The 18,811-nt window shown below is 50.2% G+C and overlaps 1 protein-coding gene across 3 annotated transcripts in view; it reads right to left on the bottom strand.

The window, feature by feature from the left end:
* Positions 1-929: 929 nt before the first annotated feature.
* The window catches only part of Cacna1c (calcium voltage-gated channel subunit alpha1 C), a 608,098-nt gene continuing 590,216 nt past the window's right edge, over positions 930-18,811 (bottom strand). For 2 of the 3 annotated variants that reach the window (XM_032905806.1, XM_032905803.1), the window contains exons 39-47: positions 16,892-16,993; positions 14,834-14,961; positions 14,242-14,376; positions 12,534-12,886; positions 9,786-9,914; positions 7,512-7,618; positions 6,305-6,408; positions 4,415-4,750; positions 930-2,819 (exon numbers count right to left, since the gene is read on the bottom strand). In XM_032905806.1, coding sequence (XP_032761697.1) covers positions 2,517-2,819; positions 4,415-4,750; positions 6,305-6,408; positions 7,512-7,618; positions 9,786-9,914; positions 12,534-12,886; positions 14,242-14,376; positions 14,834-14,961; positions 16,892-16,993 — 1,697 coding nt within the window. In that variant the 3' untranslated portion in view covers positions 930-2,516. The remainder of the gene's footprint in view (positions 2,820-4,414; positions 4,751-6,304; positions 6,409-7,511; positions 7,619-9,785; positions 9,915-12,533; positions 12,887-14,241; positions 14,377-14,833; positions 14,962-16,891; positions 16,994-18,811) is intronic. The other variant, XM_032905804.1, reaches the window with a different exon arrangement.

The raw sequence follows: 18,811 nt of genomic DNA, 5'->3' as shown, positions 1-18,811 counted from the left end.
CACATGGAAATCCAAGGAGAAAGGCTGTTTCTAGACTCCCGTTAACCTGTGAGCACTGGGTACCTCTCTCTGCATTTTCATGGAACAGCACACAAGCGCAGACTCACTGCCACTGAGGAACGTCCTTGCTGGAATTTCTAGCAGATTCTTATATAATCTCCACAAAAGGCTGGAAGGACACTGGGACTGGAAGCTACTCCATAGGTAAATTCTGAGTGAATGGTTGAGTCTTATTTTCCTCAAAGCCCTTCCTTTTCAACCATTCTTATTAAGACACAATAGAAGGACCTAGCTCTAATTGTAAGGGTTGTCGAAGGCAGAAACAGAGGATCCTAAATGGAAGCCCCACACAGCTGTTCCTTTCATCCCTGTGAGATCCTGATGCTCCCACCCTGGTCAAGATCCTCTGCTTCTCTGCCTCCCTGCTTCAGAAGGAAAGGATAAATACTTTCTGTAAGGGCTACAGGTCCATCCAGTCACTGTTTGCCAGCCCCCGACTATGGCTGTCTGTGTTTGGGTAAACCATGGGTCAAAGGTGAGTCTATCCCACCACTGATGGTCACCTCATCCTCTCAGTTGAGACGATGCTGTGGGAGTGCTTGGTAAAGCCAGCTGCCTCTTCCCACAGGATGCCGGAGCATCTTTGACAATTCTCCACAGAGAACAGCGGAAGGCAGCAGAAGACCTGGGTGGAACACATCCTGATCTCGCAAAGCAAGATGCGGCATGGGCAAGCTAAACCCCAGGTTTTGGAAATACTGAGGGATATGGAAACAAAACACAAGATATGCAAAATGGCACCTCCCAGACCTGCCAACGGAGAGCAGCGTGAGGACTTACACAGGGCGACACCTTTGTTCACTTTGCAAATGAAAGAAAAACCATCTTCCCCCCACCACATATAGAAAAAGCACTTAAGAGCTCAAAGGTAAAGCTTGTCACACTCCAAATACAAAATGATTTACTTTACATGCAGCAAAATATACAAGAAGTGAATTTTAAAACAAACTTAAGTCATTATATTTGCTTGGCACAATTGCAATTCAGTTTTAAAAAAATATTTGAAAAATACTGAAACTGACCTGAATTCAAGTATAACAGTTTCTTCAACAGAAACATTATCAATGCAATAAAACATTACACAGAATATATCGAAGCAAAATGTCTTCTTGAGTTTTTTCCCCTTAAATTTCATGTTTTTTTAAAATAGAATTTTAATGCTGACACAACTCACAATCGTATTTTAAAATGGATATTATTGCATTGCTTTTGCATATCTCGTGGGACAGAAAATGCAGTTACCAGATTCTCGTTTCAGAAGCAGAAGCAGAGACAGTGGTTTGTTCTTGCTTTCGAATAGCCCCAGATTTAGAACTCCCTGCAGTCAAACCCGAACGGGGATCTACAGACTTTGTGCGGGGGTGGGGTGGGGTGGGGTGCTCACGTACCGTGTGGATGTACAGACACACAAGACGACCCACTATGGACACACGTGTGACGCAAAGATGCCCATATTTCTTCTCTCCTGAACCAATCCATATGCCCAGCATAGAAAGGAGCCCAGCTCAGTCGCCCAGACACACACCGCCTTATCTAAACTGACTGTTAACCTGCAGGTCGTGATGCTCAACCAAACCGGAAAGGGGGAAAAAAAGTTGCTTTGACTTAAGGAAAATTGTAACACGTTACTGGGCATACACAGAGCAGGTAAAACCTCCCCGTGGTGATAATGAACCCTTGCTCCAATAGGGGTGAGGGTGGGGGTGGACCGCACCATTTAAAGAATACAATAAAACCAAATCCAACTTAAATATGCAAATGTGGAACCGGTGAAGTGAGGCTGCGCAGTCGTAAACGCTCTTCTTCCTCCCCTCCCCGTGGGAAAACACAACAAATAGTAATAAAGAAATCATAACCTAGAAAACCGCAACATGCTGACAAGAACCATCAAACTATGAAACCCAGAGCACCAGGCAAGCAGCCTGCGCCCCCTGGTCTGGCTAGCTGAGGGCAGGTGGTGTGGTCTGCACTGGCTCCTGCCACCTGCACCTCAGTTCCAGCAGGGGAAGGGTCCCTGAAGGGACCATAGGGACCAGATCTGCACTGCTGGGAACCTTGCAGCCACCTTCCGGCTCCTACTGGGGGCACTGGCCCATTCCTGCCATAGATCCCTGGGGCCCTGCTCCATAGAGACGGCCAGGCTCAGACAGAACATGTGCAAATGACTGTTTATACAAGCAAGGGGAAAACACCCTTTTGCTTAGGGGGTGGGGTGGGGTCCTTTGGGCGGTGCTGCCGTGGGAAGGTGCTGGAGCCCCCGCACCACGGCCTTGGCCTTCTCCCCTGAAAAGCCGACTTCGTACACCGCCCAGCTCTGAGGCTTATCCCGACAGCAGTGAATGAAGACGCTGTTCCGGTTACCTCCAGGTCACGAGAACAGTGAGGCACTTCTGAAACGAACCCATTAGGAACATTGAAACGAATAAAAAACACCCGCGTCTCGCCAGCCCTGCGGACTACAGGTTGCTGACATAGGACCTGCTGTCCGGGAGCGCTTCCTCGCTCCGGCCTCGCCCCAGGGCATATACGCAGCTCTCGTCCTCTGGGACCACAGCCCTGTCCTGCCCTGGGTCCCTGCAGTTCACAAAAGGTAAGAGGGTGCCGTTGGGGCTCTGCTGGGCGCCCCCGCTGAGGATGTTGTCTGCGGCGTTCTCCATCTCCTCTATTGTCATATCGCAGGCGTCAGCCAGCTCCTGTGTGGTGACCTCGATGAACTTGGGATCTTGAGCAAACTGTCCCAGTCCTTCTGAAATCAAGACCTGAAAGGGAGGGGCAAGAAGACAGGAGAGGGGCGTGGTCACTGAAGTTCCAAACTCCCTGGGGAGGAAGTTGCAGCCTGGTGTTCAGGCAGCATGTCTATGCATGCGCATGTGCATGTGGGTATGTGTGCATGCTGTGTGCATTTGTGCATGTGTGCAGGATGTGTGTATGCATGCTTGTGTGTCTGTATTTGTGTGCTAAGAGAGACACAGGAAAGTAGAGATGGAGTATGGTCTGAACTGAAGGAAGTGGGCAAGCACACGTCAGAAGAGAGAGTTTTAGAGGATTCAGCCACTATCACCACATAAGGAAAGACTTGCAGAGGGGCTGGGCTCTGCTCTGCTTTTCCACATGCAGATCTTAGTAGGCCCTTTCTATTCTTCTCTTTCATGTTGCCCTATCTGTCCAAGAAGCCTTCACTTTGGTTTGGTGAGTGGTGAATCCTGCCTCCCGTCCCTGGCCAGCTGTCTGCCTCAGGGTAAGATGCACTCTTTGCTTTTGTTTGGGAGGGTTGCAGACGACCATCCTGTGTCCATCCTTCCTGCCAGCTGCTTCAGTGACTAGTTCGAGGGAAGATTAAGACTCTGAGCTGAGGGGTTGAACATGGCAGAGTCCTGGTCTCTTCCCCCCCCAGGATTCTGTTCCTTCTTGAATGACCTTGCTTGGTCATTCTACCGACATCTGTTCTGGCCACACTGTGCTTACTTCTCTGTCCTCAGCACCACAGTGGGAGCTCACCAGAGCTGAAGCCCATTTCCCAATGTCTTCCTCCGCTACAGTCGCTGCACCTAGAAAGTCTCAGATTTCTGAGACGAATAAAGGACATCCAAGCTCAAATGAAGAATTAGGACTTCTGAGCTGGAAAGAACCAGAGATTACTCGAGTGAACTCCACTCTTAGGTCCGTCTGACCACAGGACAGATTCTTGACGTGTCCAGTGATGGAGGCTGACTCTGTTATAGGCCTCATACTGGAGAGAGCTCTCTGTTGCCTAGACTTCCCTACACCAGTTCTCCTAGGAGACAGTTTCTAAGGACCATGCTCCTTCGGGTGCGTTACCCTTGTCAACGGCTTCTAAACTGTGGTGCTAGGGTTGGAATAGATGCTCCTCAGGGGCAAAGGACTGTGCCACTAAGCTATCTCTAAAGGAGGAACAGAAGCTCAGGGGGGAAGAAGGGTACCACCTTGAACGTGGCCACTCATGCATTAGAATCGCTGGAAGCTCTGAAAAATGCCAGTTTCCTTTGGCAAGCTTCCAGAGCTCGGGGGTGTTCAGAGTTGAGCATAGCGAAGCCCGGCCCTCCTTGTAGGAGACAGTGCCAGCATATGCGAACACTGGGAAGCAGTGGAGCTTTTCTTAGGGTTCATTGGACCCCACTTTAGTAAGGGCTTTCTCCCTGTGCATCACAACCGGTGGCCATTGTCCTGTAGGCATGGTGGCGACTGTCTGCAGACCATGCCCTCCCTCAGCACTTCTCTAGTTTATACACTGACAGCCAATCTACTTGGGAAGGAGCCAGGCTTTCTTCTCTGCACCAAATTCTCTTGCTTTCTGGGCCCCCGTTTCTCCCCGCAAGAGCTTGAATTCACATACCGCTTCCACCAGGCTGCTGGCGCTGCCGTGGAACTGTCTGCCTGGAGCTCCAGCCTGGGTGGGCACGGTGAGGGAGACGGGCCGGGCTCTCCGGGCCATGCTGCTGCCCCCACTACAGGCTGTGGTCTCCTCTGACCAGGAGCTGCAGTGGATGGACGGGAAGCTGCTGTTGAGTTTCTCGCTGGACTCCGCCCCCTCCAGCCGCAGGGTAGGGATGGGCTGTAGGGGCCTGCCTCGGCTGCCTGGAGTGACAGGGGGCGTGGGGCGTGGCCTGGGGAACGTGGAAGGAGAATGGCTTCTCTGCAGGAGGGGGCTCAAGCCTGCCACTGCCAATGCCTGTGGACATAAGAAACAGGAGTTTACTAGGAGGCCTCTGCCTTCTGAGGAGCTTGGGAGCCAATATTTTTCTAGTGAGTTCGACTTAGAATTCTGGAAGTCAAGATTCCGTCTACCTCACTGGTGTAACATTTAATAATATACAGATATATTTTAACGAGCATTTCCTTCGGACATAATAGCAGTTCCCTTTAGCTTCAGGACCTTACAACTGAGTCCAGCGGGGACCATTCCACGTTTAGACTGGCTCTATCAGCCGTAGCATCTCGATTCGGTCACTCTGGCTTTTCCCACTTGAACAGAAAGGACAACGATGATGTGTGGGTACACAGAGCCGCAGTTCGCCACCGCCCTCTCTACAAGCTGACCTATAGGTCCCTGTGATGTCAAGTGAAATAAGGCATTAGAGGGACGGTATCCATCATGGAGAGCTAGGAACACCAGTCGCCATTATTTTAACTTTTACAGTGAGACAGGCCAGTTGAAAACACTCTGTCGTTCTCAACAGAGTGTGTTTTGAACTCTTTTTATTCTCGTTAGACTGCGTCATGATTAAAGGATTTCCATGCCTGCCTTCTGTCCCCGAATGCTCCTGAGACTCCCGAGGGTAGGTCTGAATTGCCACCGTCCCTGTGACTCTCTCGGCACTGTCTAGATGGGATACATTTGTTGAAAAGAATGCCACCACATGGTGGGAATGTCCATCTCTGGGAGACAGAGAGGATGGGTTGGAGGTGGCAGAAAGACACACAGGGGAAACTAGTTTACTCCCTATGGGCATGAAGACAGGTGGGTGAACCAACCTGGGAAAACCATTTTTAAAAAGCACACAGTGTCCCTGCCTTTCTTCCTCCTTCCCAGCTCATGAGGGCCCCCAGCTTCTGGTTACCTGGAAATCTAAAGGAAGCATAACTCTATGTGCATTAGGTTGGAAAGTTTATGACTACGATCCCTATTTAGACAGTGCTTTGGCTTTGAGCTGAAGTGATATCAGTTTAGAAAACACATATGTGTGTACATGCACACACACATGCATACTCATGTACACACAATTCCTACTTTTTTTTTTTTTTTTTTTTTGCCAGTCTAGCCTAGTCTAAAACTCTCTATCCTTAGCCTCTTGGATGCTGTGATTACAGGCATGGCCACCACGCCCAGCATTTCCTTCTGTTGGCCGTGTTACTGACAGGTGCTGCTATCATATCTGCATTGCAGTGGACAGATAGACTGCTCTGACATTCAAGGTCCAGGTACCATCAATCGCCATGTATATTGTATCCAGTTGGCACATGCAGTGTCAGGCAGTGTGGGAGTCGGGGTGGGGGGATATCTGTGCGCTGTAAGGAGAAAGCTCACGAGCCCCGAGGCTTCCAGTTAGACTCATGAGAGGAATCCTCACTGTGGTTTCATAGGGACCTGCCTACGTGTAGAGAAGTAGTCGGCCCTATTCAGGGGCTGGTGCACAGAGGTCTGAGAGGGGAAGACAGAAAAGTATCTGGGGAGCTACTGTCATCCTAGGTTGTGCGGCTGTGACCTGTTCACAGACGTTAATACCTGGTGATGAACCAGATGCAAGGGCAAGGCTGTCTTCTGAGAGATGTCTCCCCCTTGATCCTTTTGTCGCTTTAGACATTCCAGATGGAAGGAGGCCCTTCGACCTGCAAAAGTAGCAGAGAACTGGAATCAGGACACAGGTGATGGCACCGACCCGTGACAGCTCTGCGTAATTTAGACCACAATGTCTAACGGGGGCCATGCATTAAAGGCTCAATCCCCAGTTTGTAGAGTTCAAAGGCTGGCTGAATGTTTAAAAAGTGGAGCCTCATGGGAGGCTTTCTACCGTGGGGAGGTGTCTTTGAAAGTGAACCTGGGACACTGATCTCTTTCCTGCCTTTATTTATGGAGGCAAAGAACACATTTCCTGTCATAATGTGCCTCCTTGTCACAGGTCCCAAAGTAATACGCCAAGCTTCCAAATCTCTGAGTTCAAGTTAGTCTTTCTTGTTTTTTTTTTTTTTTTTTTTATTAACTTGAGTATTTCTTATGTACATTTCGAGTGTTATTCCTTTCCTGGTTTCCGGGCAAACATCCCCCTCCCCCCTCCCCTTCCTTATGGGTGTTCCCCCCCCACCCTCCCCATTGCCGCCCTCCCCGACAGTCTAGTTCACTGGGGTTCAGTCTTAGCAGGACCCAGGGCTTCCCCTTCCACTGGTGCTCTTACTAGGATATTCATTGCTACCTATGAGGTCAGAGTCCAGGGTCAGTCCATGTATAGTCTTTAGGTAGTGGCTTAGTCCCTGGAAGCTGGTTTTTTGTTTTTTGTTTTTTGTTTTAATTCTTTTTTTTTTGGAGCTGGGGACCGAACCCAGGGCCTTGTGCTTCCTAGGCAAGCGCTCTACCACTGAGCTAAATCCCCAACCCCCTTTCTTGTTTTTTTAAGCTGGCCATCTTAAGTGTTTTATTACAGTGACAGAAAGCTGACTAAGAGAGGCTCGATGCTGGCTGCTGACGTACAGGGGTCAGTGCTGTCAGCCCCAAGCTCTTTATATTGTCGGAGGCATCTGAGTAGCCACTGTCTATGTCCCCTTCCGACAGACTCTGTCTCTGGAGAGCTATTCTGTCACTTCGCATGTCTACCAGGCCATCTCTAGAGGTCGTCTGAGTGAGGTCCAAATAAGTTCTCTGTTGTCACTTGCTGTCTGACCATTGCCATCTTAGAGGTGACTATTGTCTACGTGGGCAGAGCAAGGTGTGGGTTTACCTAGAGAGGCAGAGCGAAGGAAACTCCTCTTTGGAGATGGCTGGATCTCCCTCTTGTCCTCCTCTAGACAGGTCAGTTGCCGGTTTTCATCGTCCTGGTAGGAGAGTCTGGAATGGAGAAGCATCAACACTTGTTCCTGAGGGCCCGCCCAGAGGTGTCAGGACAGCTGCTGTCCCTAGAAGGCAGTTTCTACTTTCCTCAGTGAAGGCAGCGCCGATTCGTGTCCCTACACACTGGTGTGGGGAGTCGGTGTCAGGCTATGCTAAGAACCTGTGTCTGGTCTCAGGCATCCTAGTCGTCTCAGAGGCCTGCTTGCTGGGTGTCCCAGCTCTTGATACATACCCAGTGCACGAGCCTTGTAGTTGGTTTTTTGTTTGTTTTTCCCACTGGGCTGAAGATTGGAATTCAAAGCCTCATACATGCTTGATGAACACCCGACCGCTGAACTCCTATCCCAGACCCTAGCCTTCCTTGAGCTTCTGATCCCAGCCAGTGGAGGCTTTCTTGGGTTTAGGGAAAGTTGGAGAAGGGATTCTAGGCCCATACAACATTCTCTTAGAAGGACCCTCCACGCCTGTCTTCACATAGGTCTATACTCTTCACTATAGACATTCTCAGTGTTACTACATCCCCTATCCCTCCAATTCTCCCCTGCGTGGCTTTCTCTTCACACAAGCCACTGCCTGCAGTGGCCATGCAGTCATCCAGCCGTCAGATAGTAGAGCAGTGGCAGACCTTAGGGTGTCTCATTGATGACTTCCAGACTTTGTGATGCTGTATCATGATGAGAAATCTATTATACAGATCCCCACTACCATAGACATCCCTAGCCGTAGGAGATACTCCCTTAGTTGCATCACCCACAAGCATGCCAAGCAAACACTCTACCCCTGAGCTATGCTCACAGAACTCTTTGCATCTTGAAGTCGGACACTGTAGAGCCTGTCTGTTTTGAATCTAACCCTGCAATCACGCACAGTGATTCCGAGACGTACACATCTGCAGGGGGAGATCGGGACATGAGGATCTCGTATTCTGACGTTGCCCCGCCTTGCTTCCATCCCTGACTAGGTAAGCCCACTCCAGTACATTTTCTTCTTCCTCAGTTGTGCCCGCTCTCACAGACCTGACTGCTGCTTGGCCTGGTTGCACAACTCCAGCTACCCTGCTGGTGGACTTGTTCTGCGTGTCTGTGGCCCTGATAGCAGTCTGTGGGTGGCTGGTTCAAAAGGTCCACACTTCCCCCTCTTCTGTGATCCCCTAGCTCCCTAACTGGCTAGCAAAAACCTCCTGGATTCAAAGCTGGCTTGTTCAGAGTCAGGAAAGTATTTAAGAAGAACAAGAATCTCTTCATCTTGCCCCTCTCCCTCTTTTAACTCTAAGGGCCCAAAAACCTGGTGTGTGTGTGTGTGTGTGTGTGTGTGTGTGTGTGTGTGTGTGTGTGTGTAAGCTCTTTCAGGCAAGAGAAGGGTATCTGCAGTAATCATAAACATTTCACACGGAGCCTAGAGAGGCACATCCTTAAATACATACTTCTTAAACAATATTTATTTTTGCAGGATCTGATACATCTAGCACCTTCTGTTGCTATTCTGTTTTATTTATTTGTGTCGATTATTATTGATTTAACCACATACTTATGAGGCATTTATGACCACTTGACGTATGTAGATAATGGGCAGTAACTGAGTCTGGTTAGTTATGTCCCTTTCCTTAAACAGTAAAGGTCACCGACTGTTTAGCACCGCGTAACAGCACAGCATTTATCGGGTGCCCTGTGACAGTTCAACAGGCACGCGCTGAATGTAAGGGACGTCTCCAGCTTTTTAAATTTTACTTCTTGTTCGGCACCTTTGAGCTCCTCTTGCCTAGTTATTTATAAACCGGACGCTCGCCCAACTCTTCAGAGCACCACTACTCACCAGATCAGCCACTCGGTGATCTAGACGGAAGCTAAACATCCCCGAGAGGACTGAGCTAGCATCCCTAGCTGTGCCAACTGTGCCTCCTCAGGGCAGCCTTTAAAGACGCCGTTCCACAGCACGCTTATTTAAGCATCAGTGTACATGTATACCGACTCACACTACACACGACATACACCTTGATCACAGTCCCAACGTTTAAAAGGTTTCCTGGAAGTGTTCTGCAGGGAGGCAGTGCAAGCGGCAGAGGGAATCCTGGGTAGGTGCTGTTGTCTGGCCTAGAGGAGGGATTTTCACACTGCTCAGTCCTCACCCTGTTCTACACTTAGGGCCGCCCGGGGAGGAGGCTTACATATCTGTGGAGAGCAGGCTGGGCTCACTGCAGTACTCAACTTCTTCGCTCAGCCTCACGCTGCTGCGGGTCTCATCTGGAAACATATCCTGACTCACCGTGGCCCCCTGGCTCTCTCGGGAGTGGCACCTGCAGCGTCAGAGGGTGGGGGAAAGAGTCAGAATCCACCGGGCCTCCTGCCTCCTCCCCAGCCATTCAGATGACATCGGGCATCCACAGCTTCTGATGAAGCCACAGAGCCATGGATGCCACAAGCTGTGTCAGGGCTCTGTGTGGGAGATTCAAGGAGGTCTGAATTCTGCTCCCAATTCTTACTCTTTGGCCCAAGACCCTTAGCTCACCCCATGCTTAGTTTTCTCTGTGATACTAGATAGAGTCACACGCCTGACTCAGGGGCTTAGTTGGTAGTGAGGTTGTCATGCGAGCATGAGGCCCCGAGCCCAGTCCCTAGTGTCCATGAGGAGATGGGAAGAACTAGCTGAATCGGTGAGCCTCAGGTTCAGTGAGAGATCCCAGGAGGAAGACATTGGATGTCAATCATGGCTTGGTACAAAAAAGTACATGCACCCCTCTACAAACTTGAACATTCAAAGACAGAAGTGGAGACTTGGTTATGAAGCGGCAGCCTGGACTGGGCAGCCAATACAAGGAACCACAAGCTTCCTGTGGGTGGCTGAGCCTTTAGGAGGCGGCTCGACCCAACTGACAAGACCCTGGAACTATGGTCGCTACTTCTCTGTTCTGACCCTGAAGTGAAGGCACAGAGAAAGGACTCCACGCAGAAAGAAGGCTTGTCTGAGCAGACAGAATAAGCCCCCCTGAGTCTGGGTTCTTCCTGAGAGAAAGATCCCCCTGCTCCAACCTGGCTGTGCCTTTGAGAGAATGCTGTCCTTTTCTGGGACAGGACCTCCTGCCCATCTGGTCATTTGCTCCCAAGCTCTGGCCAGGTGATCTTCCGGTCTGTGTGAAGCTCAGTGCCTCCCTGAGCTCTGCAGCTCTGTCTCAGAGACCCTAGGCCTACAGGAACTTACTACTGTTTTACTACATGGCAATGCTGTTATGACATTTACATCTGTACCCACAGATTAGTGCTCCTCTCAGCCTTGGTCAGAGAAACTTCTTTTTGCTGAGACTCATGTGGACAAAGTACTGAGAATAGTTTGCCCTTGGGTGCTCAGTGCTAAACGAGGCATCTGCATCGGCCCTTCCAAGGCCCGAGGAACATTTGAGGAGAGGGGGCAGGAAGCTGGAGGGTAGGAGGAGTACTGTGAAACCACTGTTTGCTGCCTTCTTAGAAGACTGGGCCCTCGTGGAGGGGGCGTGGCTCAGGAGGCTCCACACCCCACAAGGAGCTAATAATGGCTCAGGGAGGAGAATGAGGGTCTTCAAGGGTGTAAGCGTCCACCCATTCTTATCCAAGCCACACAAAAAAAGAAAAGGCATGGAAGTAGGAAGGAAACTGGTGGGGCTGGGAGGGAGACAAGAGAGGGCAATAGGGGGATGAGTATGAATATATATATATATATATATATATATATATATATATGAAACTTTTGAGGAAAAAATTAAATAAAATCAGAATTTAAGAAAGAAAGGGAGAGGCTTTCACAAGGATAGAAGGAAGTAGTAGCTAGTACTAGGGCTGAATCCTCAAAGATGGTGGGGCAGGCGTAGTGTTTGCAGAAACAGGCGGGGCCTCCAGGACAGGCATGGGATAACGGCTTCATCTTAGTAGTCTCCTAGGGAACCAGCTGTCAGAGCAGCACACAGTCTGGTGCCCTGTGTGTGGCTCAGCTAGGACTGCGGTTGAGCGGTGAAAGAGCCAGTGTCCCCGAGTGACTTGTGGGTAGGTAGGATGCCATATCAACACTTCTGGACTCTGCCATTCAAATGCCTGGGTGTGGAGACTTTGCTTATAGTCATTTGGAAACAGGATTGTGTGAGAACCAGTGAGCGAGTATGTGGCTCCATGAATAGCGATCGGGGCATCTGGGGTTCAGAAAAGACGCTTGAGACTTGTGATTGTACTCTGGGCCAGAGGGCAAGGGAAAGGGCGGTCTCACCGACAACCCACGGGCTGAGGGTCTGTGCAGCCTGCTGGGGCTGCAAGGGCAGCTAGTTAAGGGTGATGTAATAAGAACAGAGGGTGTCCCTCCCCACCCTGGCTCAGGAAGCCTACATCCGATAAAGAGGATAAAGAGGGGACTGCAGAAGCCCAGGTCACCTTCCTCAAGACCGAGAACAACTATAGAGCCCACCACGCCTGCATTTCCTAGTGTTGTGTCCTACAGCACAGGGCAATGGGGGAAAAGGGTGAGCGGAGATGGAAGCCAGGACAGATCCCAGGAACCATAGTGCGTTGCTGCTGTTAAAGAAGAGGACACACTGCCCAACTTCAGCTGCATGAAAGGCTAAACTTAGGGATTTGGGGAAGGGCAGAGGTTTTGTTACATAAGTCCAAGTCACACATCTTGGAGGGTCACAGGTCAACATGCTGAGGAGGGATGAGAGGAGGGAGGACTGTCAGAGGTGTGGTATCTTACAGGACATCTGGGAAACAGAACAGTGCTGTCTTCACTGTGACTGCCATGTGTGAGTGGGAGCAGCTGACGCTAGCAAGGTGGCTTCAACCTCTACCTCAGGGAGGTGGCCGCCACTGGAACTAGAAGGCTGAGTGGCCTACGACTGTCTTTCCTGGCGTCATCTGGGTATGTGAGGCCTCATGCCCAGGCCTACCCTGCTGCTTACCTCTTAGAGCTGAGTTTCCATGCTGCCTCCTGTACCCGGACAGCAGGGGACAAGGGAGGCCCATGGCCCTCCACAGTGCTGACCGTGCTGGAGTAGCCAGCGGGGTGGGGGAAGCGGCCCAGGGCAGTGTTGTTGGCATTGTTGATGTTGGCATTGGAGCCCGTGGATGAGTAGCTGCTGGGGGTGAAAGTGGAGTCCACCAGCTTCTCATGGGACGGTGATTCGGTGTCCGCTTGGTTGTTCCCTGTCTTGTTGATGTGCAGTGGGCGCTGGGTGGCAAACGTCTGAGGGAAGTTGCTCCTGCTGTCACTCTGGTAGTAGGTGACGTGGTTGCCAAACAGGCCTCCAGCCCTCTGTAGATAAGACAGAGCGGTAGGTGGAGAAGGCTTCTCCATTATGTCTCTCTCTCCTGCTCATCCCTGGCTCCCTTGTGCAGCAGTGGTTGAGAGGCACAGGCCACAGGGAGCGAGTTTGACCTCTAGTTTGACCTCTACCACACATGGTAAAGGGAAGGACTTAGATGCTCCCACAGTTCCCACAGCACCAGGACAGGATTTCCTCATATTCCTGGACAGGCCAGAGGTTGCTGGTCTAGAAGTTTCCCTGGAAGTTTGGAGATTGAGGTTGGGTTTCAAGGACAAGTCTGAGATGGCTGTCCTCTATAGAAGCTAGATGTTTAGCTTTGGGGAGCTTGCTGGGAGTGCTGGGAAAAGGGGAGATGGAATGGAAGGTGTGAACCAGATTCTTTTAGTGGAAACAAACTGGTTCCTGGAGCTAGAAGCTGCATTGGGCCAATTGAAACTAAGAGTGAAGAGTGTACGGTATCATTTATATCATGGCTCCTTTCCTGTAGGGGATTCTCTGAGATTTGAAGTCAGGGATAAGTGATTTCCTTAAATATTCCTGCTTTTCCCAGAGCAAGGGGTTGGGGAAGTGATGGTTTGTAAGGTTTGTCGGATCCTTGATATCTGAAGGTCCTTGGGGTCTGGTGCCAGGCCTTGGAAGAGTGGCCTTCTGTGTCTCTGAGGCCATTCACTGGTGATGCCCGTAAGGTTGGAAGGCCGGCCATAGCAGGGTGAGCTTGGTTCCCTGTGTGCTTTATAGTCTTGGAAACTGAGCTGGGGACTGGGCTTGGCAGAACAAGTGAGGGAGCGAGATGGGAGACGGGAGTCCTACGGCACACATGGCCGTGTGTGATCCTTCCCAGTGCCTAATACCACTGTGGGGAAAGAGGGGGCGGTCTGGAGGGTACCACTGTGACCTGGGTATCACATGCTCCTTATTAATAGGGCAGATGCCGTTTGTCTAGCTGCCACAGGAGAACCCATGCCTAATGTGGCCACTTAACCTGCTTTTCCTCCAAGAAAAGCCAGAGTTTATATTTTTATTTAGCTATGCCAGATATTCAAATATTGGTGAGTAAAACAGATTTTCAGATGAGATGTGGCCCTGGAGTTCCTATTCCCCAGTTTCTGATGAGAAACTTCTCCAGGAAAACTTGTTTCTAGAAGTTCCTCCTGTTCTCCGAGAGCCGGCCTTATTTTGAGCACTGTGTGCTAGGAGGATGGCATGGCATGGTGTTGGCTCAGGAAGGAGTCAGGGGTCAGGAGAGAGCTGATTAGGGAGAGGGGGGCGCTCCTCAGAGAGGTCAGGCAAACACCGACTTAGTGCACTGTCCCCCATGAAGGACACCAGTCATGGCGCTTACCCTGAAGATGTCGTCTTCGGAGGCGGCAGACACCGCCTCCTTCATAGCCTTGTCCAGCTCCTCCTCAGCCGTCAGATCCCCAGAGATGGCCCTCCGGATCTCAGGCCCAATGTCATGCAAGGTGCGTAAGCCAGCCTGGAACCCAGAAGGACACGTGAAGACCCACATCCTCTCTACTGATCTTTAGTTGGCCAGGACCTTGTTGTTCCTCCCCAAGTCCCTGCCTCTCTGCTCTGCCAGGCAGCTGGGATCTCACACCAGGTAGCGGACTTCCCTGGACACTTTTGCCCCCACCATCCTAGAGTAGCGGAATCTAGTCATCTCTCTAGGAGGAGTGAAGAGGAATGAGGGTACATTACAGGATCAGCAAGAACCAGGGGCTGGGGAAGCCGGCAGGAGGGAAGTGTGTGGCCAGAATGCAGGGGGAAGAGAGCACATCGCCTTCTCATAGCCGCCCTCAGGAAGGTTTACAGTGCTCACAAGTGCTGTGATGGGACCTAGCCTCTAGGTAGCTAGCAGGGTTTGGACCCCCAATAGGGTCAGGGGAGGCGACCAGGACCTTTGAGTGTGGGTACCCCCTCCAGCCCCTCACCTGCAGGGACAGTGCGTTCCTCTGCGAGGGCTTGCCGACCAGCCCCTGCTCTTTTCGCTTCTTGAATTTCCTGAAGTACTCTTGGATCAGGAAGGTGGCATAGAACTTGCCCACTGTGACCTCGTCATCTAAGGTGCAGGGAGAGGAGAAAAAGCTAAGAGATTCTACCAGATCACCTTGATTTTTTTCAGCACCTAAAACTTTTTAAAACATATTTGCTTTTATTTATTTATTTATTTATTTATTTATTTATTTATTTATTTATTTATTTTGTTCTGAAGAAAGCATGTACAAGGCATTCAGTGAAAAGTCACCACATCGCCGTCTACTCACTACCTCTTGGCCACTCATCACATTAGTTTCTTGAGTACCTTTCCAAAAACAAGCAAGCATGTTCTTATTCCCCTTTTAAAATTGAGACAAGGTCTCCCTGTCTTGTCCAGGTGGCCTTCAAGTCCTGGGATCAAGTGATCCATTCCCTTCTGAGTAGCTGGGGCCAGAAGCATATGTTCCTGTCTGTATCTGGCTGTTTTGTTTTGTTTTCTTTATTTTTCTCTCACAGAAAAAGTAGGATCTCGTTAAGGCTATTTCCCATCTTATTTTTTTACCCTCCTAAATGGACATCACTAAGTCTTCTTTGGTCCCGCTTACATGAAATGGCCAGTCTCCTAATTGCCAACACAAGGTTGGTGATTTCCTTCCAGACAGGTGGACTGGCTTGGCAGGCGTCCTTGCTAGGCTGGGTGCACCAGACCACACATGACAGAGTCTAGATCTTAAGAGTGAGCTAAATGGTAGGGAAGCTATAAGCTCCCAGGGGGAGCGTTTTGTACCAAGCGAGTGGCCACTTCATCTTGTCTCCTGCCCTGTGTGAGAGAGACAGATGGGCCGAGCTTGGGGACCTGTGATGGCTTTCCTGATCCTCACTGTTCCCTGAGAGTAGCCAACTCCAGTAGCTAACTCTCTATAGGAGCTCTGAGCTTGCCACGAGGCATGGGACTCATTTCTACATGGAAGAGAAAACCCTGGAGATGAGGCAAATTGGGAATGGACGTGGAGTCCTAGGCTCCTTCAGGCCTGAGCTGGAACTCACTGGAAAGCCTGCATCGCTTCTAAGCAGTGCCTGGCGTGAACCTCACAGAGATGCTTGGGGCAGCAAGGAAAAGGACGCAGCAGAACAGGAGGTGACACACGGTGACTTCCAGCCTACCTCGCTTCCCCTTTCAGGAGCAGGTCTCAGACAGGAAGAATCACCTCCTAAAGATGTTTCCAGAATGTGTGCGCTCAACTAGCGTGGTAATAAAATACACGTGACAAATGAACGTGCTGACAGTATTCACCTTGCCCTGTTTCCTTTCAACAATCACTCATTCTAAGTGTCTCGGTGTGTGAACTCCATCAGTGGCCGAGGCTTTTTGTATAGGCGGGCCAAGCATTTGCATATTGGATGCAGTTGCTTTCGACACACCCTACTTTACACAGTCTACTAGTGCTGCGGAAATTACGAGTGCAGGCATGTTACCTCCGATTTCAGTTTGGGATTCTAGCAGGGATGGTATGAGGTACTTGCTAGGAAAAGGGGCTTGTGCCTTGGTAGGCGTGAGAAATGCTACATTGGGGAGGGGGAGTGAACTTTTAGAAACAACACGATGAATCTTAGGCAATTTTCCTTCCAGAGCTCTAGAGTGACTCTAGAGCAGTCAGCCTAGTGGCCTATGGGTAAACATACATCCATATATTATAGAGTTCCCATGAAAATTCCGCCAAACCCATAGCACGGAAGGCTTGACTGTTCCCACATAGGTATGTGGGGTTACAGCAGATTTCTAACTTGATAGTTTCCATCCAAGTCTGTGTAGGACGTTGAAACCTAGTAGGGCCTCTGAGCCCACAGAAGGGTCCAGAATAGCAGGATCCAGAAACACTGTAGACTTGGGCATGGAAGTCTCAAGGACTGTGTCAGCCCTGCTAAGGAGGGCACGGCTGGAGGGTAGGAAGGTGGAGAAACCCCACAGGCTAGGCAAATAGGCTTGGTCTGGAAATGCAGGGAACACTTACCACCTGCAGGGGGCACCACCTGGTCCAACAGCTTCATGCTGGTCCTCTTCCAGATTTTCTTGATGATGGCTCTCAGCTCCTCATTGGCTTGCTCTAGGTTCCCTGATAGAAGGGAGTGCACACTGAAAACTTCCCTTGGATGCACTGGGAAGCCATGAATGGTGGCCTTAGCCCTACAAATCACCCCGATCCATCATAGTTGTTTCCCTTGCCTTCTATTTTTTAGTTCCTCCTCTCTCCCCATTTTATTCTCTTATCTTCCTTGTGACTTTCCTCTCTTGCCCTGTCCAAGGCCATTCTCCTTCCCTTCTTACTCCATTGCAAACCATCTCAAAGTCCTTCCCCTTCCTCCAAGCTGCTGTCCCTCCTGGTAAGCGTTGGAGAGCCTGTGGTGCCTGCAGACACTCATGTCTCAGACATGAATCTGTTTGCCCTGCGGGACAGCACCAAGGCTGATCATGATGGCAACATTTCATAGTGACCTCCTGAGTTGCTACAGTAAATGGACACCTTTCCAGGGAAGGACGGCCCACTCCTCCCACATACATATACAACCCAGGGGCCACAAATGTCTCCACAGGCTCTCTGCTGAGTCCCCCAGGGAAGGAAGGAAAGAAGTCTAACAGTGGAGACAGAAACCAGAAAGCTCATATTCTGATAGTTCGGACTTCCTCTCTCCACTGGTAAAACAGGCTTCATTAGATGTACGCTGCCTGAGACACTAGCCTGCTACTGAAGGAAAAGCAAAGCTAAAAGGCGATTGTAAGGGGATATGCTGGATGGGATTCTGGGCCCCTCCCAAGGACACCTTCCTTCGCTACCGGTGCACACGCACTCACTGTGTAATCCCTTGGAGTGAGGATATGATACAGGGTATTCCTGTGATTAGAGTGTGTCACACAGTACCTATTGTCTGACCAAAGGGAAACGATGCCTCTGAATTAATCACAGGAGCCTATTAAATGTCCAGAATTCACATATATATGTGTGTGTGTAGACTTGGCTCACTGTACATTTATTAAAAAAGAGTATTTTATTTTAAAAGATGTCTAGTGCCTTCTCTGCCTGGGAGCAGAAAAGTAGGACACATGGGTCCCGAGAGGCCAAGATGAATGAATACTGAAAAAAGTAGGTTCTGGGTGCTAAGACATCCCAAGCTGACAGGCAGCTAGTGCGGAAGTAGGGACCACGTAGTAGTGGGAGAAGACTCCTAGTCACAACCCGAAAGAGCTTGGAGGTGGCTTCTTCCCCTGAGCCTCCAGGAGGGAGCATGGCCTACCTAGTGTACTGAGTTTGGTCTTGGGAGGCCCCAAGAAGAGCTCCCCACTTCACTGGCTGGACTTCTGATAGACCTGCGAGCTAATAACTGGGTGTTGTTTGAAACTGTGCGGTTGATAGGGTTTGCTGCAGAGCAATGGCTGACAGTTACGGTTATATGGGAGGGAATGGCACACGGTGTGAGCTCTGCGGCCAGACTGCCTGAGTTCAGACACAGCTCTGGAGGCAAGCAGAGCCAGTCAGGAGGAATGAGCAATGGCTCCCGAGAGCCCAGAGCATCAAATTCCTACTGCAGCTGAAGCTGGCACACCTCCTGGATATCCCACTAGTGATCAAGTTCCCTTCACTAAAGGTGTTCCTTTTTTTCAGACAAGAGTTTATTATTTATCTCTCATTAGCCTCAAACTCATGATCCTCCTGCCTTGGGCTCTCAAACACTGGGATTACAGGCATGCACAACCCTTCGGGACTTGGTGGTTTCTGATACACACAGTGAAAGAATCCTGAGTAAAATCAATGTGCAAATGAACTTAGTTTTTGCATTGGGCTGAACAGAAATACCCTCAAACTCATGTCTCCCTGAAAGCTCAGAATGTGAATTTACCTAGAATCGGGGTCTTCACAGAGCTAACTAGAGAAGTC

The sequence above is a fragment of the Rattus rattus genome, chromosome 6, assembly GCF_011064425.1.
Source record: "Rattus rattus isolate New Zealand chromosome 6, Rrattus_CSIRO_v1, whole genome shotgun sequence".
Lineage (NCBI taxonomy): Eukaryota > Metazoa > Chordata > Mammalia > Rodentia > Muridae > Rattus > Rattus rattus.
This window is presented reverse-complemented; position numbering and strand designations above follow the sequence as displayed.